A 17,665-nucleotide genomic window follows, 5' to 3' on the forward strand; every position below is an offset into this window, starting at 1 on the left:
TACCATATACACTACCCATCCAAATAAATTGTCGGTGTTTTTAGTGTGTCCCATCCTGAGTGGTCCTCTCGGGAGGCTGAACTCTCCCTCCAGCGGTGCTGCCCAGCTCACAGCATATTTTGGAGTGCTCCTCTTTCACCTGCCTTCCAAGCCTCAGGGTGTTGATCTGCAGCCCTCCATGGTAGCAAATCCTCAGGGGTGGAACTGAATTTTGAAAACAGTCCCAAGTGGTTCGGGGCCAAGTCTGGTGGTTGCTGATTTTGACTAGAGAATAGATGGCATGATTTATTTGTGTTCTACCTCATTTCACCAAGGAACTGAGGCCTTGGGCTGGTCCAAAGGCCAATTTCCTTATGTGGTCTGGAGATCATTCACAGAGAAGAGCTCCAGAAATGTTGTCCCAGTAGCATCATAGAAATAGGTGTAGAGTCCCCTTCAGAAGATTAATCTGGTTCTTTGGGCTGTAAGTGATCAAAGCAATACCAAGTGCCTTAAATTAAAAAAAAAAAAAAGGAAAGTTTGTTGTCCCAAGGCCAGGAAGGACAGTAGGGGAGCTCAACTCACAAAGTTGAGGGAAGCACTGCAGGAACCAGGGGGCTGGCCTGCTCCTCCTCTCCAGCCTCTTCTGCTTCTTGCATATTGACCTTTCTTCCTACTCTCCCAGGGGGCAGGAAACATGGCTTCCACAAGTTCCAGTGGAAGAATCCCAGTTCCATCATAAATTCCAGGGAAGGTCTCTGATTGGCCCTGCTCATTCCCAGGCCCATTCCTTGACCCAGTCACTGCAGTCAGGGAGATGCAGTAATAAGACTGGCTGGAATCAGGGTCTTTAGGGGTGGAGGGATGGGGAGGAGGCACAGCATGTCATCAAAATAAGGAAATTGCAAAAGAAAGCTTGCAGGCTACTTGAATGACAGTGAGAAAGACCGTGCTGCCTGAGTGTGTTAAGGATCCACATGGTCTCCAAAGTCCTCCAGGAGCGTACAGTCTAGTCTGGGAGATGAGACATAAAAATAACCAGAACACAACAGCTTGCACTGACTTGAGGGCTGGATAAGAATATCTGGAACTCCCCCATCTATTTCAGAAGCTTGTCGCTTGGATGAAAATTAGATAATTAATGGGAAAGGGCTTTGAAAAGAGTGCAGTAACAAAGCCCCCTTTACAATTTACCTGGCACATTCACGCCCATCCTGAGGCCAAAGCCAGAGGCTGTGAGGTCAGACCGCCTCAGCTTCCTGAGCTACAAAATGGGAATGATGCTAGTCCCTACCTCCTAGGGTTGGAGAATTGGGGGTCATGGGTGTGAAGTGCTCAGCAGCTTGGCCCACACTAGGTGGTCAGTACATGTAAGGTATTATTGTTGCTACATACATTAGTAGGGCCTGGGCCTCTTTAAACATTTATAGGGTAGCATGGCAAGGCTAACCATCCTCACTTTATATCTGACAAGCTGGGGCTCAGAGAGGACGTGCCTGAGCTGGGGCTCAGACAAGGACGCACCTACTAGTAACCCCTCCAGCTGGTGATGGCAGGGCTAGGGTAGGACCAGTGACTGGCTCCTAATCAAGCGCTCTATTTCCAGGGTTTGCATTCCAAAAGGGTCAGGTCCAAGAGGGGCCTGGAGTGCCAGGTGGAGGTGTAGAGACACGGCCAGTGCCCATGGAGAATGGTGGATGTCCTTCGGGGTCAGCAAGTGCCCTGTGCTAAGGAGGGGGCTTTGGAGGTTGGGCAGGCCCTCTGTGGGGCTCCATTTTTGTGTGTGGGGGGGCCTGGAGCATTACAGGGGGGTGGGAAGTGATTGGGGCTGTCACCCTAGCCTTCCTTGATTATCTGACGCCCACCCATGCCTCCTCAGGTACCCCCTGCCCCCCACAGCTCCTCTCCTGTGCCTTGTTTCCCAGCCGATGCCTTCTCCTCTATAAATACCCGCTCTGGTATTTGGGGTTGGCAGCTGTTGCTGCCAGGGAGATGGTTGGGTTGACATGCGGCTCCTGACAAAACACAAACCCCTGGCGTGTGTGGGCGTGGGTGGTGTGAGTAGGGGGATAAATCAGGGAGGGGGCCGGGGACCCAGGGGGCAGGGGCCAGACAAGGTCTGTGTGGGGAAGGGATCGGACATAGCAATTGGAAACTGAAAGCTTATTAGACCCTTTCTGGAAATCAACCCACTGTTTATAAACTTGAGGTCCCGCCCTCAACAGTAGGGGGGAGGAAGAGGGCCTGCACTAGTCCAGAGGGAAACTGAGGCTCAGGGCTAGCTCGCCCGTAGACATACATGGCAGGCAGGCTTTGGCCAGGATCCCTCCGCCTGCCAGGCATCTCCCTGCCTCCCTTCCTTCCTAGAGACCCCCACCCTCAAGCCTGGCTGGTCTTTGCCTGAGACCCAAACCTCTTCGACTTCAAGAGAATGTTTAGGAACAAGGTGGTTTGGGGCCTTTCCTGGGAACAGGCCTTGACCCTTTAAGAAATGACCCAAAGTCTCTCCTTGACCAAAAAGGGGACCCTCAAACTAAAGGGAAGCCTCTCTTCTGCTGTCTCCCCTGACCCCACCCCCACCGTCCCCCCCTAGGAGGAGGAGATAACCAGGGCTGAAAGAGGCCCGCCTGGGGGCTGCAGACATGCTTGCTGCCCTGCCCTGGCGAAGGACTGGCAGGCTTGCCAGGACCCCCACTGGCTGACTCAGGGGCGCAGGCCTCTTGCGGGGGAGCTGGCCTCCCCGCCCCCACGGCCACGGGCCGCCCTTTCCTGGCAGGACAGCGGGATCCTGCAGCTGTCAGGGGAGGGGCAGCGGGGGCTGATGTCAGGAGGGATACAAATAGTGCGGACGGCTGGGGGCCCTGTCTCCCCTCGCCGCATCCACTCTCTGGCCGGCCGCCTGCCCGCCGCCTCCTCCGTGCGCCCGCCAGCCTCGCCCGCGCCGTCACCATGAGCCAGGCCTACTCGTCCAGCCAGCGCGTGTCCTCCTACCGCCGCACCTTCGGCGGGGCCCCGGGCTTCCCGCTCGGCTCCCCGCTGAGCTCGCCCGTGTTCCCGCGGGCGGGTTTCGGCTCTAAGGGCTCCTCCAGCTCGGTGACGTCCCGCGTGTACCAGGTGTCGCGCACGTCGGGCGGGGCCGGGGGCCTGGGGTCGCTGCGGGCCAGCCGGCTGGGGACCACCCGCGCGCCCTCCTCCTACGGCGCGGGCGAGCTGCTGGACTTCTCACTGGCCGATGCCGTGAACCAGGAGTTTCTGACCACGCGCACCAACGAGAAGGTGGAGCTGCAGGAACTCAACGACCGCTTCGCCAACTACATCGAGAAGGTGCGCTTCCTGGAGCAGCAGAACGCGGCGCTCGCCGCCGAAGTGAACCGGCTCAAGGGCCGCGAGCCGACGCGAGTGGCCGAGCTCTACGAGGAGGAGCTGCGCGAGCTGCGGCGCCAGGTGGAGGTGCTCACTAACCAGCGCGCCCGCGTCGACGTCGAGCGCGACAACCTGCTCGACGATCTGCAGCGGCTCAAGGCCAAGTGAGGGCCCGGCACCCCAGACTCCCCTTTCTGCGGGCAGGGCACAGGAGACTAGGCTGGGGGCTGGGGTCCCGCTGTCAGTACCTGCCTTCTCCCGGGGCCCTGGACCCTCTCCTGCCCCATGCGGGGAAAGGGTCCTCCCCCACCCCGCCGTGTGTTTCAAGGGGCCGTGACCTCCAGGTCTCTCCCCCTGCGATCCCATCTTGCACAGGAGTTTTCTTGGGGACATAGATCAGGGGGTGGATATGGGAGAATTTAGGGGACCCGGTGCCCTGTGGACAGCCCCCTTAAAAAGCGTTTTAAGATGCTGGGACGATGTTTATGGGGTCAGGTAGTTGATGGGCAGAGGAAGGGCTGCAGGAGGCCCAGAGGGCAGTGTAGCCAAAGGGAGAAGGGAGGCTGATAGGAGACAGGGAAAGCAGGGCAAGGGCCCAGAGTCCAAGCAACAGCTCTCAGCTCAGCTGTGATGAGGCCCTGGGGAGGGGGGTGGAGTGGGGAGCTTGGCCCTGGGGCTTTGCTAAGACTGTATCTTTTTACAAGGTGAATAGACAGGCCGGAGAAAAAGGGAGTAAGGTGGGGGCCGCAGCTCTCAGAGAGCTTGGGAGGACCTGACTGTAGGCTTCACCAGGCTCCGGGAACGAAAAGGGCAGCAATTATGGCATACTTGTTGGTCCCACTTCTGACAGGCCAAGTGAGCAGAGTCACCCTCCTGCCACCAAAGTCATAAATATTAATTGAGCAGCTATATTGGCCAGGCTGGAGCTGGGAACCAGAAACACAGAGGTGGATAAAATAGACACAGTTTCTAACCCCAGGGAGGTCACACAGTCTGGTGGGGACATAGACTTCAAGGGTGTGGCTCCTGGGCAGAGATTGGGCCACTTCCTGTGCCCTCCCTGGGTGGGTGGGGCCTCTCCACTCCCTTTCTCTCCTGTTTCTACCCAGCAGCCAGGCCCTCCCCCTCTGTCCTGGACCCACTCCCTGGTCAGTCCCCGGGCCAGTCGTTTCCACTGCCAGCTTTATCGCCCGCAACTGTCTGTCTTTCTGTCTGTCCCACCCAGGCTGCAGGAGGAGATTCAGTTGAAAGAAGAAGCAGAGAACAATTTGGCTGCCTTCCGAGCAGTGAGTGCCCTTCTTTTCCCCTTGCATGGCCTCTGGCCTTGCTCTGCCCTACCTGGGTGGTGGTGACCATGTCCTTCTCGCTTGGCCTCTCCCAGGACGTAGATGCAGCTACTCTAGCTCGCATTGACCTGGAGCGCAGAATTGAATCTCTCAACGAGGAGATCGCGTTCCTTAAGAAAGTGCATGAAGAGGTATGCCTTGGCCCCTCTTCCTGGGGTCACTGGGCCATGGGGAAAGCAGCCAGAAAGTGGGGCTGGGGTGAGCCTCTGGCTGCGAATAGGGTTGTGAGGGCACTGTGTGGGCCCTGAGAGGGGACTGAAGCCCAGTCATGCCCTACAGGAGATCCGTGAGTTGCAGGCTCAGCTTCAGGAACAGCAGGTCCAGGTGGAGATGGATATGTCTAAGCCAGACCTCACTGCCGCCCTCAGGGACATCCGGGCTCAGTATGAGACCATCGCAGCTAAGAACATTTCTGAAGCTGAGGAGTGGTACAAGTCGAAGGTGGGTGGCCTCACCCAGGGACTGGCATCTCCGTCCCCCAGAATCCCAGCTTGGATGTGCTGCCTGTGGTTCCATCCATGGGAGGAGAGCCCAGAGGCTTCATGCTCCCTTGCTCATCCCTACCCGTGCCCTGCATCCTCCTCATTTTGAGGCCCCTTTCTCTGCCCTTAGGTGTCAGACCTGACCCAGGCAGCCAACAAGAACAACGATGCCCTGCGCCAGGCCAAGCAGGAGATGATGGAATACCGACACCAGATCCAGTCCTACACCTGCGAGATTGACGCCCTCAAGGGCACTGTGAGTCCCTGCCCACCTGGCCAGGCCCTGCCCCTTCCTGTCTGCAGTTCACACCCTCATTTTGTGTCCTTGGGCCCATCATAGATCCTCTCTGGGCCTTCATCTACTTAAATCTACAATAGGGGTAAAACCAGACAAGTGGATTCCAGTTGGATGCTAAGGAATCAGGGGTTCCTGGGGCATCTGCCTGTGTGGGGACTGTGAGGCTGAATGCAAATGTTCCTTTTTATCTATTTTATTCTGAGTGTTCACATATAGACTTAATCTGAGTTCAGGGTTCAACATGTCCTGGACCTGACCATCTAGAGTTGCCTGCCAGCCCCAAAGCTTTCTTTGGGCTCCCAGTGTCCTCTTCCCTTCCTTGACCTGGGTTCCCCCTCTCCTGCAGAACGATTCCCTGATGAGGCAGATGCGGGAACTGGAGGACCGATTTGCCAGTGAGGCCAGTGGCTACCAGGACAACATTGCGCGCCTGGAGGAGGAAATCCGGCACCTCAAGGATGAGATGGCCCGCCACCTGCGCGAGTACCAGGACCTGCTCAATGTGAAGATGGCCCTGGATGTGGAGATCGCCACCTACCGGAAGCTGCTGGAGGGAGAGGAGAGCCGGTGAGGGGCCAGGCAGGAGCCCGAGTGGGAGGTGCGGGGTGCTGGGTGGCCCATTTCTGTCCCCAGGAGGCTCGGGATTACTGATTACCTCAACAAGACCTGGAAACAATTTTTTTTTTTTTTTTTTGAGACAGAGTTTCACTCTTGTCGCCCAGTCTGGAGTGCAATGGCACCATCTTGACTCATGGCAACCTCTGCCTCCTGGGTTCAAGTGATTCTCCTGCCTCAGCCTCCCGAGTAGCTGGGATTACAGGCACCTACCACCACGCCTGGCTAATTTTTGTATTTTTAGTAGAGACGGGGTTTCACCATGTTGGCCAGCTGGTCTCGAACTCCTGACCTCAGGTGATCTGCCTGCCTCAGCCTCCCAAAGTACTGGGATTACAGGCGTGAACCACCGCGCCCGGCATGGAAACAATTTTATACAAGAGGCCACTGCTCTATTAATTGCAGAGAATTAACCAAGGCCACCTGGGTAAAAAGCAATTTAATTAACAGCAGTTATAAAAAGAGAAATATAAGTATTCCCTTATCCACCTTCAGAATTAAGAACCAGCAGCAAAAAAACCATATTCAGCAACCAATAATAAAATATTACTGCCAGTCAAGGGAGAGATGAAAGCAGAATGGGGAGTGATGAGGAGGGAAACGCAGGGAGCAGATAGAGGCAAATAGAAAGAGGGAGGGAGAGAAGCCTTGCACAGGGATAGGCTAAGAGAAGGTAAAGAAATGCATACAGAAGGCATGAGTTTGCACACACATGCACACACGTGCACACACATCAGCATATGCACATGCTCAGAGGAAAAGACACATCATGCTCAGAGCAACCCACCTCTAGACACAGAAAACAACATACAACTGGAAAGGGATACCAGGGAACCTTGTGGGATAATAGAAATGTTCTATATCTTTTTTTTTTTTTTTTCTTTGAGACAGAGTCTTGCTCTGTCGCCCAGGCTGGAGTGCAGTGGCGTGATCTCGGCTCACTGCAACCTCTGCCTCCCAGGCTCAAGCGATTCTCCTGTCTCAGCCTCCCTAGTAGCTGGGATTACAGGCATGCGCCACCACGCTCAGCTGATTTTTTGTATTTTTAGTAGAGATGAGGTTTCACCATGTTGGTCAGGCTGGCCTCTAACTCCTGACCTCAACTAATTCGCCTGCCTCGGCCTCTCAAAGTGCTGGGATTATAGGCATGAGCCACTGCGCCTGGCCTAGAAATGTTCTATATCTTGATTTGGACTGGTAGTTATACAGACGTGGACATTGATCAAAACTCATTGAATTGTACATTAAAGATCTGTGCATTTCACTGTATGTAAATTTAACCTCAATTTAAAACAGATCAGTTACTCCAAAAACTGGTACCCCTTGATACTCATAAAAATAATATCTGAAATTTTTAAAAAGCAGCAGACATGTTTAGATATAGGTACACACATAAAGAGAAACTTCAGATTTTGTAAAATGATGTCTACATATGATGGCCTTTGAAGGTAGCTAAAGGCATGTTGCATTTTCCCAGCATTAGGCCTAAATAGTAAGCTCTCAGAACTAGCCTGGCTGGAGGGTGGGCATGAGCAATGGATATCACCCACAGCTGCTACTGGTACGAACTTCAGTGCCAGGAGCAAGAAGGAAGTCCCAGTGCTCTGGAGGGCCCAGTGGGGTTGCGCATCCTAGTGTCATGCCAGCAGTTCACAGTTGAATGATCCTTCCAGAAGAGACTATTCCTGGGACAGCTGTAGCTGGCCTTCGACCCCATTCCTTGAGCAGTATGGGTGGTGGGAGTGCTGGGGTCTGTGGGACTGGGACAGCTGAGGATGGTGTTTAGAAAGGACCAGGGTGAGCCTTGATGGGTGGTCTCAGGGAAAGATGGGAGCGTTCTTTTTTTGGTGTTTTTTTTTTTGAGACAGGGTCTTGCTCTGTCCCCCAGGCTGGAGTGCAGTGGGGCGATCTCGGCTCACTGCAAGCTCCACCTCCCGGGTTCACACCATTCTCCTGCCTCACCCTCCTATCTGGAACTACAGGTGCCCGCCACCATGCCCGGCTAATTTTTTGTATTTTTAGTAGAGATGGAGTTTCACTGTGTTGGCCAGGATGGTCTTGATCTCCTGACCTGGTGATCCGCCTGCCTCGGCCTCTCAAAGTGCTGGGATTACAGCCGGGCCCAGCCAATGGGAGGGTTCTTAACTCTTAGGAGGTTTTGTCTCTTCCCTTTTAGGATCAATCTCCCCATCCAGACCTACTCTGCCCTCAACTTCCGAGGTGAGTGTCTGCTGGCAGGTGGTGGAGGCTGGAGTTGCAGGGGCCAGGAGTCCAGCATGGGCACTGCCCAAGGCCAGCCAGGAGGGAGGATGGGACCCTGGGGCTAGGGACAGACCTGGACTCTGGGGAAGAAAAAGGGGGCCACTGAGGGTAGGTGGGGAAGTTTAGGTAGAGGTGGATGAGGCATCTTATGACAGAGAGAGCTTTTTATATGATTATATTGTATTGCATTTACCATGTCCCCTACACCTTCTTGGAGTATTGGGCATCAGGAAGCAGCCTCTGTTCTGAATCCCAAACTCTGAAAGTAGCAGGAGTGTCCTTGGGGACCTGGCTTCAGGAGCATCTCATAGCCACCTGCCTTCTAAGGCACCCACGGCCCATTGTCTGTTTGGCACATTGCCAAGCCCCACCTTGGCTGCTTGTTGAACACCTCCAGTTTGCTGGAGCAAGATGTTGGATGCACATTTGAAAAAAAAAAGCCAAATCTTAGCAAAGCCAAACAATGAAAAGAATGAGCTCTTTGGGCACTCTGCCATTCTGACATTAGTAATACGCAGATCAGGTGGCTTTCCAACCCCAGAGAGCAGAGAAACACACGATAATGATGCATTAGGAAAGCAAGTCGGAGTCCTTGGCAGCTTCTCCTTTCCTAGATCAAGCTTTTCTATCTTCGATGTGCATTTCCGTCAGGAAAAAATACACGCTATGCTCCACCGAGTCACAATGTTCATCACAGGCTAGTTGCTAGCTGAGGCAATTCGTGAACACCAAACTCATAATACTGAGGACCTCCATTTGACCTTTCCTACACAACTCAGAAGCTCTCTTTTCGGTTAGTTGTTTATATGGACACCAAGTATGAGTCTTGCATTTTACAACTTCATAGTACAAAAAAACCCCAACCACATTGCACTGTGCTTTTCCAAATTAATAGCTTATGGCCATGATAGGGCAAATATGGTTGGTACCACTTCACTCTGTGTCCTCAGTGAGGAAACTGAGGCACAGAATGGCAAGTGACTGACCATCAGCACAATGAGTCAGTGCCTTATTCCTGCTCTGTCTCACTTTAAGACATCAAGTTGCTCATCTGAATTTTTTTTTTTTTGAAACGGAGTCTCGCTCTATCACCCAGGCTGGAGTGCAGTGGCGCAATCTCGGTTCACTGCAACTTCCGCCTCCCAGGTTCAAGCGATTCTCCTGCCTCAGCCTCCTGAGTAGCTGGGATTACAGGCACGTGCCACCAAGCCTGGCTAATTTTTGCATTTTTAGTAGAGACGGGGTTTCACCATGTTGGTCTCAGGGTGGTCTTGAACTCCTGACCTCATGATCCACCTGCCTCGGTCTCCCAAACTACTGGGATTACAGATGTGAGCCACCGCACCTGGCCCTGAAATCTTAAAGGGAGATGGGTACTGTAAAGTCCTCTAAAGAGTGTCTTGAGACTGGGCTTTGGGGTTCTATCTTGAAGAAGGGGAGTCCCAGGAGACAAATGTGTGCAGGGCTCTCCTGGGGCCTGGGGGTGGAGAGGAACTAGGAGGGATGGGGAACGTCAATGCTGTGCAGCCTGGGCCTCAGGGGTCCCCTCCCCTCCTGCACCATCCGGCACGTGGAGCAAATCTGTTGGCTCCCGAGACTGTCTAAACTATGGGACAGGCCCTGGGGACTGCAGAACCACCTGCTGGGTGCTGGGCTGAAGGACAGGTACTAAAGTCTTGAAGAAGTAACAAGCCTGTCTTGAGGGGGTTTGGGGTCTGCTAGGGCTCTGCCCAATGTGGCCCCAGATGGACTCCCAGCCCCTGGTACAGCCCAGCCTGGACTTGGTCAGGCTGAGTGTGCGATGGACCCTATTACAGAAACCAGCCCTGAGCAAAGGGGTTCTGAGGTCCATACCAAGAAGACGGTGATGATCAAGACCATCGAGACACGGGATGGGGAGGTGAGTGGTCTGTCTGGGCTCCTTACCCTTGGTGGGAGCTATGGATGTGTCTGAGGGGACTGTCGTCCACCCAGCTGTGCTGGTCTAGGTCCCTGGCTAGTGGGGCAAGAGAGATCCTGCGGCCCTGGGGTGGGGATGGCTCAGGGCTGAGGCTCCATTCTCTGGCTAGCACATGGTTGGACTGGGCTTCTCTTCCTCCTCAGGTCGTCAGTGAGGCCACACAGCAGCAGCATGAAGTGCTCTAAAGACAGAGGCCCTCTGCCACCAGAGACCGTCCTCACCCCTGTCCTCACTTCTCCCTGAAGCCAGCCTTCTTCCAGCCCAAGACAACACACCCAGCCTCAGTCCTCGCCTCACAGCCTCTGATCCCTCCTCACTGGCCATCCCTCGTGGTCCCCAACAGTAACATAGCCCATCCCTGCCTGGTCACAGGGCATGCCCCAGCCGTGAGCCTTGGCTGTTGTCAGTGGGTGAGCCTGGCTCTTGTGCTGGATGGAGCCCAGGCAGGAGCGGTGGCCCTGTCCCTCCCACCTCTGTGACCTCAGGCACTAGCCTTTGGCTCTGGAGACAGCTCCAGAGCAGGGTGTTGGGATACTGCAGGGCCAGGACTGAGCCCCGCAGACCTCCCCAGCCCCCAGCCCAGGAGAGAGAAAGCCAGGCAGGTAGCCAGGGGGAGTAGCCCCTGTGGAGACTGGAGGGCTTGAAATTGTCCCCGTGGTCTCTTACTTTCCTTTCCCCAGCCCAGGGTGGACTTAGAAAGCAGGGGCTACAAGAGGGAATCCCCGAAGGTGCTGGAGGTGGGAGCAGGAGATTGAGAAGGAGAGAAAGTGGGTGAGATGCTGGAGAAGAGAGGAGAGGAGAGAGGCAGAGAGCGGTCTCAGGCTGGTGGGAGGGGCGCCCACCTCCCCACGCCCTCCCCTCCCCCGCTGCAGAGGCTCTGGAGAGAAACAATAAAGAGATTTGCACACAAGCCCAGCTGGCCCCTGCTGTCTTGACTGCCAGGTCTCCTGTGGGGCCCCTGGGGCCCTGTGATACCACCTGTCCCCCTGAGATGGACTATACTGACCTCCTACCCAGCCAGACTTTCCCCAGGGCCTCGCACCCACTTCTGTTCCCAGAGCCACCTGTCCTTGCTGTCTGTATGCAGTGTATGGGGCAGGGAGGGCTGGACAGGGCTTTTGTTGGGGAACCACAAATACCTCTCGTTAGGCCCCAATTCCAGGACTGCACCCCTTGTGCTCTCTACTGCACCTTCAGGTCAGCCAGGGTGAGGAACACCACCTGCTATTCCTTTTGAAGGATGTGGCCGCTCCCCACTGACTGGCTCTGAAGTAGGGCTCCCCCAGTCCCTTCTCCAAAGATGCCAACAGCCCCTTTTTTTCTCTCTTTTTTTCTTTTTGAGACAGGGTCTTGCTGTGTCACCCAGGCTGGAGTGCAGCAGTATGATCACGGCTCACTGAAGCCTGGACTTCCTGAGCTCAAGCAATCCTCCCACCTCAGCATCACAAGTAGCTGGGACCACAGATTCACACCACCATGCCTGGCTAGCTTTTTATTTTTTGTAGAGACAAGGTCTTTCTATGTTGCTGAGGCTGGTCTTGAATTTCTGGGCTCAATTGCTCCTCCTGCCACCTCAGCCTCCCAAAGTGTTGGAATTACAGATGTGAGCCAATGGCCTCTTTCTATTAACTCTTTCCAATACCATTTTTATACACAGGAGCCAATTCAGGAAAAATAATGTTTGGAAAAATGGAAAGATCTATTATGTGCTTCGATAAGAAGGTTCAATACTCTGAAGAAGTCAATTCATTCTCCATTCATCTATAATTTCAATGCCATGCAATCTCAATTAAAATACCAAATAAAAATTTTAAGAGAATTGGAGAAGACGGGAGGGGAGTGTAAGACCTGTGAAAAAAATTAGGAGGCTGGGCACAGTGGCTTCACCTGTAATCCCAGCACTTCGGGAGGCCGAAGCAGGAGGATCTCTTGAGCCCAGGAGTTTGAGACCAGCTTGGGCAATGTAACAAGACCCTGACTCTACAAAAAATAAAAAATTAGCCTGGCATGGTGGTGTGAGCCTGTAGTTCCAGCTACTTGGGAGGCTGTGGTGGGAGGATAGCTTGAGCCCAGGAGGTCGAGGCTTCAGTGAGCTGTGATTGTGCCACTGATTCCAGCCTGGGTGACAGAGTGAGACTCTGTCTCAAAAAAAGAAAAAGGAAAAAAATTAGGAAATCATAGAATAAAACATCAAAATATATTAGAAGGATATGATAATTAACAGATTTGTTAATGAAGAGGAAATATACAAATATTAACGAACAAAATAGAGTGTTTTGAACAAGACTCACATACAGGAGACATACATATGTTAAAGGAGGCATTTTGAATTTGTGGGGAAACCTTAATGATTCAGTATAGGGTTTGGAGCACTTGGATAGCTAAGAGATGGGATAGGGGGCAGAGTGAAGGCTGTCTCTCTTTTACTCCTTCTAAAAAATATATTCTAGTGGATCAAAGATGTAGGAAACGATGGATCCACGTAGGCCTCAGCCTTCAAGTTTCTCCTCCGAGATTTCAGGGATTATCCTTTAAAGGAGTCAGGAAGAGGGTAGAGATCACAGAGATAATAAGCTCAGACAGTTTGTATAATAAATAAACCTCAGGAGGTTTTAGTCTTAAGGTCTTTAATCTGACCTTCCAAACTGACTTTTCCAGAAACTTCCAAAAGCCTCTCTGGTGTCTCTTTCTTCCCCTCCTTTAATGTGGCCCTGGCTCACAAGTCACCCCTATCTCTAAGAAGGCCCCTTCTCTGTTGTATTCTTCAGCTTGCCCTGGGAGGACCTGGGGTGTAGCCCCGGGTCCCCTCCCTCTGACACTGGTGACTCATGGTCATTTCCTTCCCCTCAGTCCTCAAATAGGGTGAACCCTACAGGCCCCAGAACTACCCCAATCAACCTGTACAGAAACTCCACAACGACCCTCCCAGGAAATGAAATTGAAAGTCCCATTTCCAATGTCTTTGTACTGGGATGGAGGAGGAGGGATGGGTAAGGGGCTTCTTATCCTTGAGTCTGTTGGGGGCCTTGGAGTCTGAGCCAGCTTCTCTGTGTTGGAAACACCTGGACAGGGATGGGCTCAGGTGGATTAGAGGGAGTGTGTATATCTGTGAGTAGTTTCTGGGATCCTTCTTTCCCCTGAATGAGTTATGTGCCCTTATCTGTCCCACAAAGGATAAAGGGGCACATGGCTTAGGGGAGGTTTTGGAGGCAGTTCCCCTCCCACCCCCCACCCCACCAAATGCTTAGGTACAGACTAGTCACTAAGGTGGAAGGAATGTAGGAATCTCAGAGTCAGACCTCAGAAGGCTCCCAGGCAATGATCCTTGCGGTGCAGAAACCCCCTTCTCAGCCCTGCCCCACATCCTTCCTGAGCATTCCTCAAACTTTGCCTGAATGTCTCCAGAGCCAGAGAACTCACTGCTTCTTTGGTGGCCCCTTCCAGCTGGGGACAGTTCTGAAATAAGCCCTTCCTTCTCAGCACACCTGTCTCCTGTGACTGCTACCCACTTGTCCCCAGAGAAGAAAGAAGGCCCAGAGCCACCCTCTATCCTCCAGGTGGGGAAGGATTCTTTGAGCACAGCCTGCCTGGAACTAGAAATTCTTGTTCTAATCTTTGCCTCTCTTCATAAGAGCTGAGCAGTGACCAAGGGAACCCAGGAAATGGGCAAATACAAATCAAAACAGATTTGGGTTTCCACCAGGTGCAGTGGCTCACATCTATAATCCCAGCACTTTGGGAGGCCAAGGTGGGAGGATCACTTGAGCCCAGGAGTTTGAGACCAGCCTGGGAACCTGCAAGACCTGGTCTCTACAAAACAAAACAAAAACCCAACAACAGGGGCAGAGCGCAGTGGCTCACGCCTGTAATCCCAGCACTTTGGGAGGCTGAGGCGTGTGGATCACGAGGTCAGGAGTTCAAGACCAGCCTGGCTAACACAGTGAAGCCCCGTCTCTACTAAAAATACAAAAAAAAAAAAAAAATTAGCCGGGCGTGGTGGCGGGCGCTCGTAGTCCCAGCTACTCGGGAGGCTGAGGCAGGAGAATGGCGTGAACTCGGGAGGCGGAGCTTGCAGTGAGCCGAGATGGCGCCACTGCACTCCAGCCTGGGCGACAGAGGGAGACTACGTCTCAAACAACAACAACAACAACAACAACAACAACAACAACAACAACAACAACAACAGCAACAACAAAGCAAGCAGGGCTTGCTGGTGTGCACCTGTAGTCCCAGCTACTTGAGAAGCTGAGGTAGCAGGATCATTAGAGCCCAGGAGTTTGAGGTTGTGGTGAGGTATGATTGCGTCACTGCACTCCAGCCTGCACGACAAAGTGAGGCCTTGTCTCTTAAAAAAAAAAAAAAAAAAGATTTGGGTCCTGTGTGTCCATATACAGACAACCAGCTCTTCAGTGTGCCCCTCCCCAGCACATACCCACACATACCCCATCACCTCCATGGCAAAGCCTCTTCCTGCTCCATCACCTCCATGGCAAAGCCTCTTCCTGCTCCTTGGGCTCTGGTGTCTTATCCTTCAAGACTCTGAACATCAAGAAGTAACAGGGCTCATAGAATGCTGACTGGCTTCCCACTGGACCCAAGGGACCAGGCCCAGACCAGCTCTGACCCCAGCAGACAGGGTGGAACGGAAGGGATCATGGAGGCAGATACCATATGCCAGGACTTATGGCTCAGCAGAGACTTTCCTGCCTGTCTGTCCACTCCAGGTACATTTTCACCCCCTGTCCCTTGAGGCCCCTGTCCTATTCTACTCATTCACCCCCTCCCTCCTTCCTCTCACCACAAGCTCGCCCAAGGCACATCTGCAAATGCTTCAATAACCTTCGATTTAACACCTAAAATGTCAGCTACCTAAGGGTAGAGTTTTAATCCATTTTATTCACTATTGTATCCCAAGTGCTCAGAAGAATGCCCAGAAGAATAGTAGGTACTCATTAAATATTTAAATACTTAATGAATGAATACCTACTGCGCACTTTTACTTACTTTTCTCTAAATTAAATATTCACCAGGAAGGGCTGATGGCCCCCACTTTATTCACTGATTCAATGAACATTTACTGAGATTTTTCCCATGTGCCAGGCATGTGGTACATCATTATGGCTTAAGAAGTGCCCAGTGCACCTCCAGAGAGGTAGGATGACCTGCCAAGGTCACACAGCAGTCTGTAGCAAAGGAGGACTGGGCTCCAGGCTCCTTGGCCTCTGGAGCTCAGATCTCTTTCCATGACACCAGAGGTTTGTGATCGCAAGGCAGGGCAGACTGGCAGCACACACACCCAGCCAGGCGCCAGGCTGCAGGGCACTGTGGGGCCCAGGCTGAGGGACAGACGAGTGACTTGCAGCCAGCTATCCCAAGTGCCTGGCCTGGCCAGAGCCTGACGGCTTCCAGCTGTCACAGCTAGTGTGAGCTCCTCCCAGAAGAGGGCACCAATGACTCGAATGGACCTGTGCCCTCCCTACCCAGGCCCACAGACTCCTGCAGGCAAATCAACGAATGCCCCAATTACGGATCTAGGAAGGCAGAAGACAAGTCATGTTCCAGGCTGTGTGCCAGGCCCTTTTAAATAGTTAATATTCATTTGAATATTTAATGTAATAATTTAATGTCATCACTACAACGTAAGTCAGATCATGTAATTCTTCTGCTCAAAACCCTAAGATGACTTCTCATTTCACCAGGAACAAAAGCGCCGTGGCCTGCAAAATTCTAGGCCATCTGGCTCCTGCTGCCTGTCTGACCCATTTCCCTCCACTCTCCCCTTGCTCCCTCCATCCTCTCTGGCCTTCGTCTTGGAGCCCACCAGGCATATTCTCACCTCTGCCAGAAGCAGCCCTCCCCAGACATTTGCATCATTTGCTTTCTTACTCGAGATTGGCTCAAATATTCCCAGTGGGGCCAACTCCAGCCACACCCTATTTGAAAGTGCAATCTCCCACCACACTCACATTTGCCTTAAGCTTTGTCCACAGTGCTTACCTCCTTGTAACAATCTTTACAGGTTCATTTCCCTTCCTTCCTTCCTTCCTTCCTTCCTTCCTTCCTTCCTTCCTTCCTTCCTTCCTTCCTTTTCTTTCTCTTTCTTATCTTTCTTTCTTATTGAGATGGAGTCTCACTGTTGCCTAGGTTGGAGTGTAGTGGTGCCATCTTGGCTCACTGCAACTTCTGCCACCCGGGTTCAAGCAATTCTCCTGCTTCAGCCTCCCAAGTAGCTGAGATTACAGGCGTGCGCCACCAGGCCTGGCTAATTTTTGTATTTTTAGTAGAGATGAGGTTTCACCATGTTGTCCAAGCTGGTCTTGAACTCCTGACCTCAGGTGATCCACCTGCCTCAGCCTCCCAAAGTGCTGGGATTACAGGCGTGAGCCACCATGCCCAGCCTATTTCTTTGTATTTGTTGTTCATCCCTCTTCTCAAGTAAAAGCAGCATGGGAGCAGAAATCTTTGTTCACTGCTATATCCCTAGTCCCTAGCACAGTGCCAGTACATAGTAGAAACTCAAAAATATTTGTGGATGAATAAATAAAAAAATTATGGATGGATAAATAATTAAAACCCTGAGTAGTGCTACCTCCGTTCTATAGATGAGGAAACCGAGGCTTAGAGATGCTAGGTAACTTGCTTGAGATCACATCGTTCATTTATTCAACCAACTAACTAACCAGCCAACATTTACAGTCTACCCACTGCATTCCACACACATTTAGAGGCACAGTGTTGGGTGGCTTTGGGTTGTTTTTCAAAATAGTCTTTATTCCTTTTTTCTTGATGTACCATCTGTTTGCAATGACTTCCCCCATATTGTCACCGTCTAGAATTCAATTTACACTTTAGAATTCAATTCATCATCAGTGGTTGCCAGGGGTTGGTGGAGGGGGTCTATGGTAGAGTCTATGACTCCAAAGGGGATACACGAGCTAATATTTGGGGTGATGGAATTGCTCTGTATGGTCCTGGAGTGGCAGACACATGATTCTATGCATTTGTCAAAACCCAGAGAACTGCACCTCATAAAAAAATAGACTTTAGGCCAGGCACGGTGGCTCACACCTATAATCCTAGTACTTTGGGAGGCTGAGGCAGGCGAATCACCTGAGGTCGGGAGTTCGAGACTAGCCTGACCAAAATGGAGAAACCCCGTCTCTACTAATAATACAAAATTAGCCGGGCGTGGTGGCGCATGCCTGTAATCCAAGCTACTCAGGAGGCTGAAGCGGGAGAATTGCTCGAACCCGGGAGATGGAGGTTGCAGTGAGCCAAGATCGCACCATTGCACTCCAGCCTGGGCAACAAGAGCGAAACTCCATCTCAAAAAAAAAAAAAGAAGCTTTAATGTATGCAA

The 17,665-nt window shown here is 52.4% G+C and overlaps 1 protein-coding gene across 7 annotated transcripts; it reads left to right on the forward strand.

Annotated features, from left to right (window-relative positions):
- The first annotated feature begins 2,817 nt into the window (after positions 1-2,817).
- On the forward strand, positions 2,818-11,215 carry DES (desmin). Of its 7 annotated transcripts, none has more exons than XM_055290737.2 (9): positions 2,825-3,506; positions 4,568-4,628; positions 4,724-4,819; positions 4,968-5,129; positions 5,301-5,426; positions 5,815-6,035; positions 8,260-8,303; positions 10,163-10,245; positions 11,034-11,215. In XM_055290737.2, exons 1-9 carry the CDS (start codon positions 2,929-2,931, stop codon positions 11,058-11,060), a joined length of 1,398 nt encoding a protein of 465 aa, XP_055146712.1. In that variant the 5' UTR covers positions 2,825-2,928; the 3' UTR covers positions 11,061-11,215. The 7 variants fall into 7 exon arrangements, with proteins under 7 accessions (XP_055146716.1, XP_055146712.1, XP_055146713.1 ...); XM_055290738.2 differs by having other exon boundaries at positions 2,826-3,506; positions 5,836-6,035; positions 10,449-11,215; XM_055290739.2 differs by having other exon boundaries at positions 2,826-3,506; positions 5,884-6,035; positions 10,449-11,215.
- The last annotated feature ends 6,450 nt before the right edge of the window (positions 11,216-17,665 follow it).

Source organism: Symphalangus syndactylus, chromosome 8 (genome assembly GCF_028878055.3).
Source record: "Symphalangus syndactylus isolate Jambi chromosome 8, NHGRI_mSymSyn1-v2.1_pri, whole genome shotgun sequence".
NCBI lineage: Eukaryota > Metazoa > Chordata > Mammalia > Primates > Hylobatidae > Symphalangus > Symphalangus syndactylus.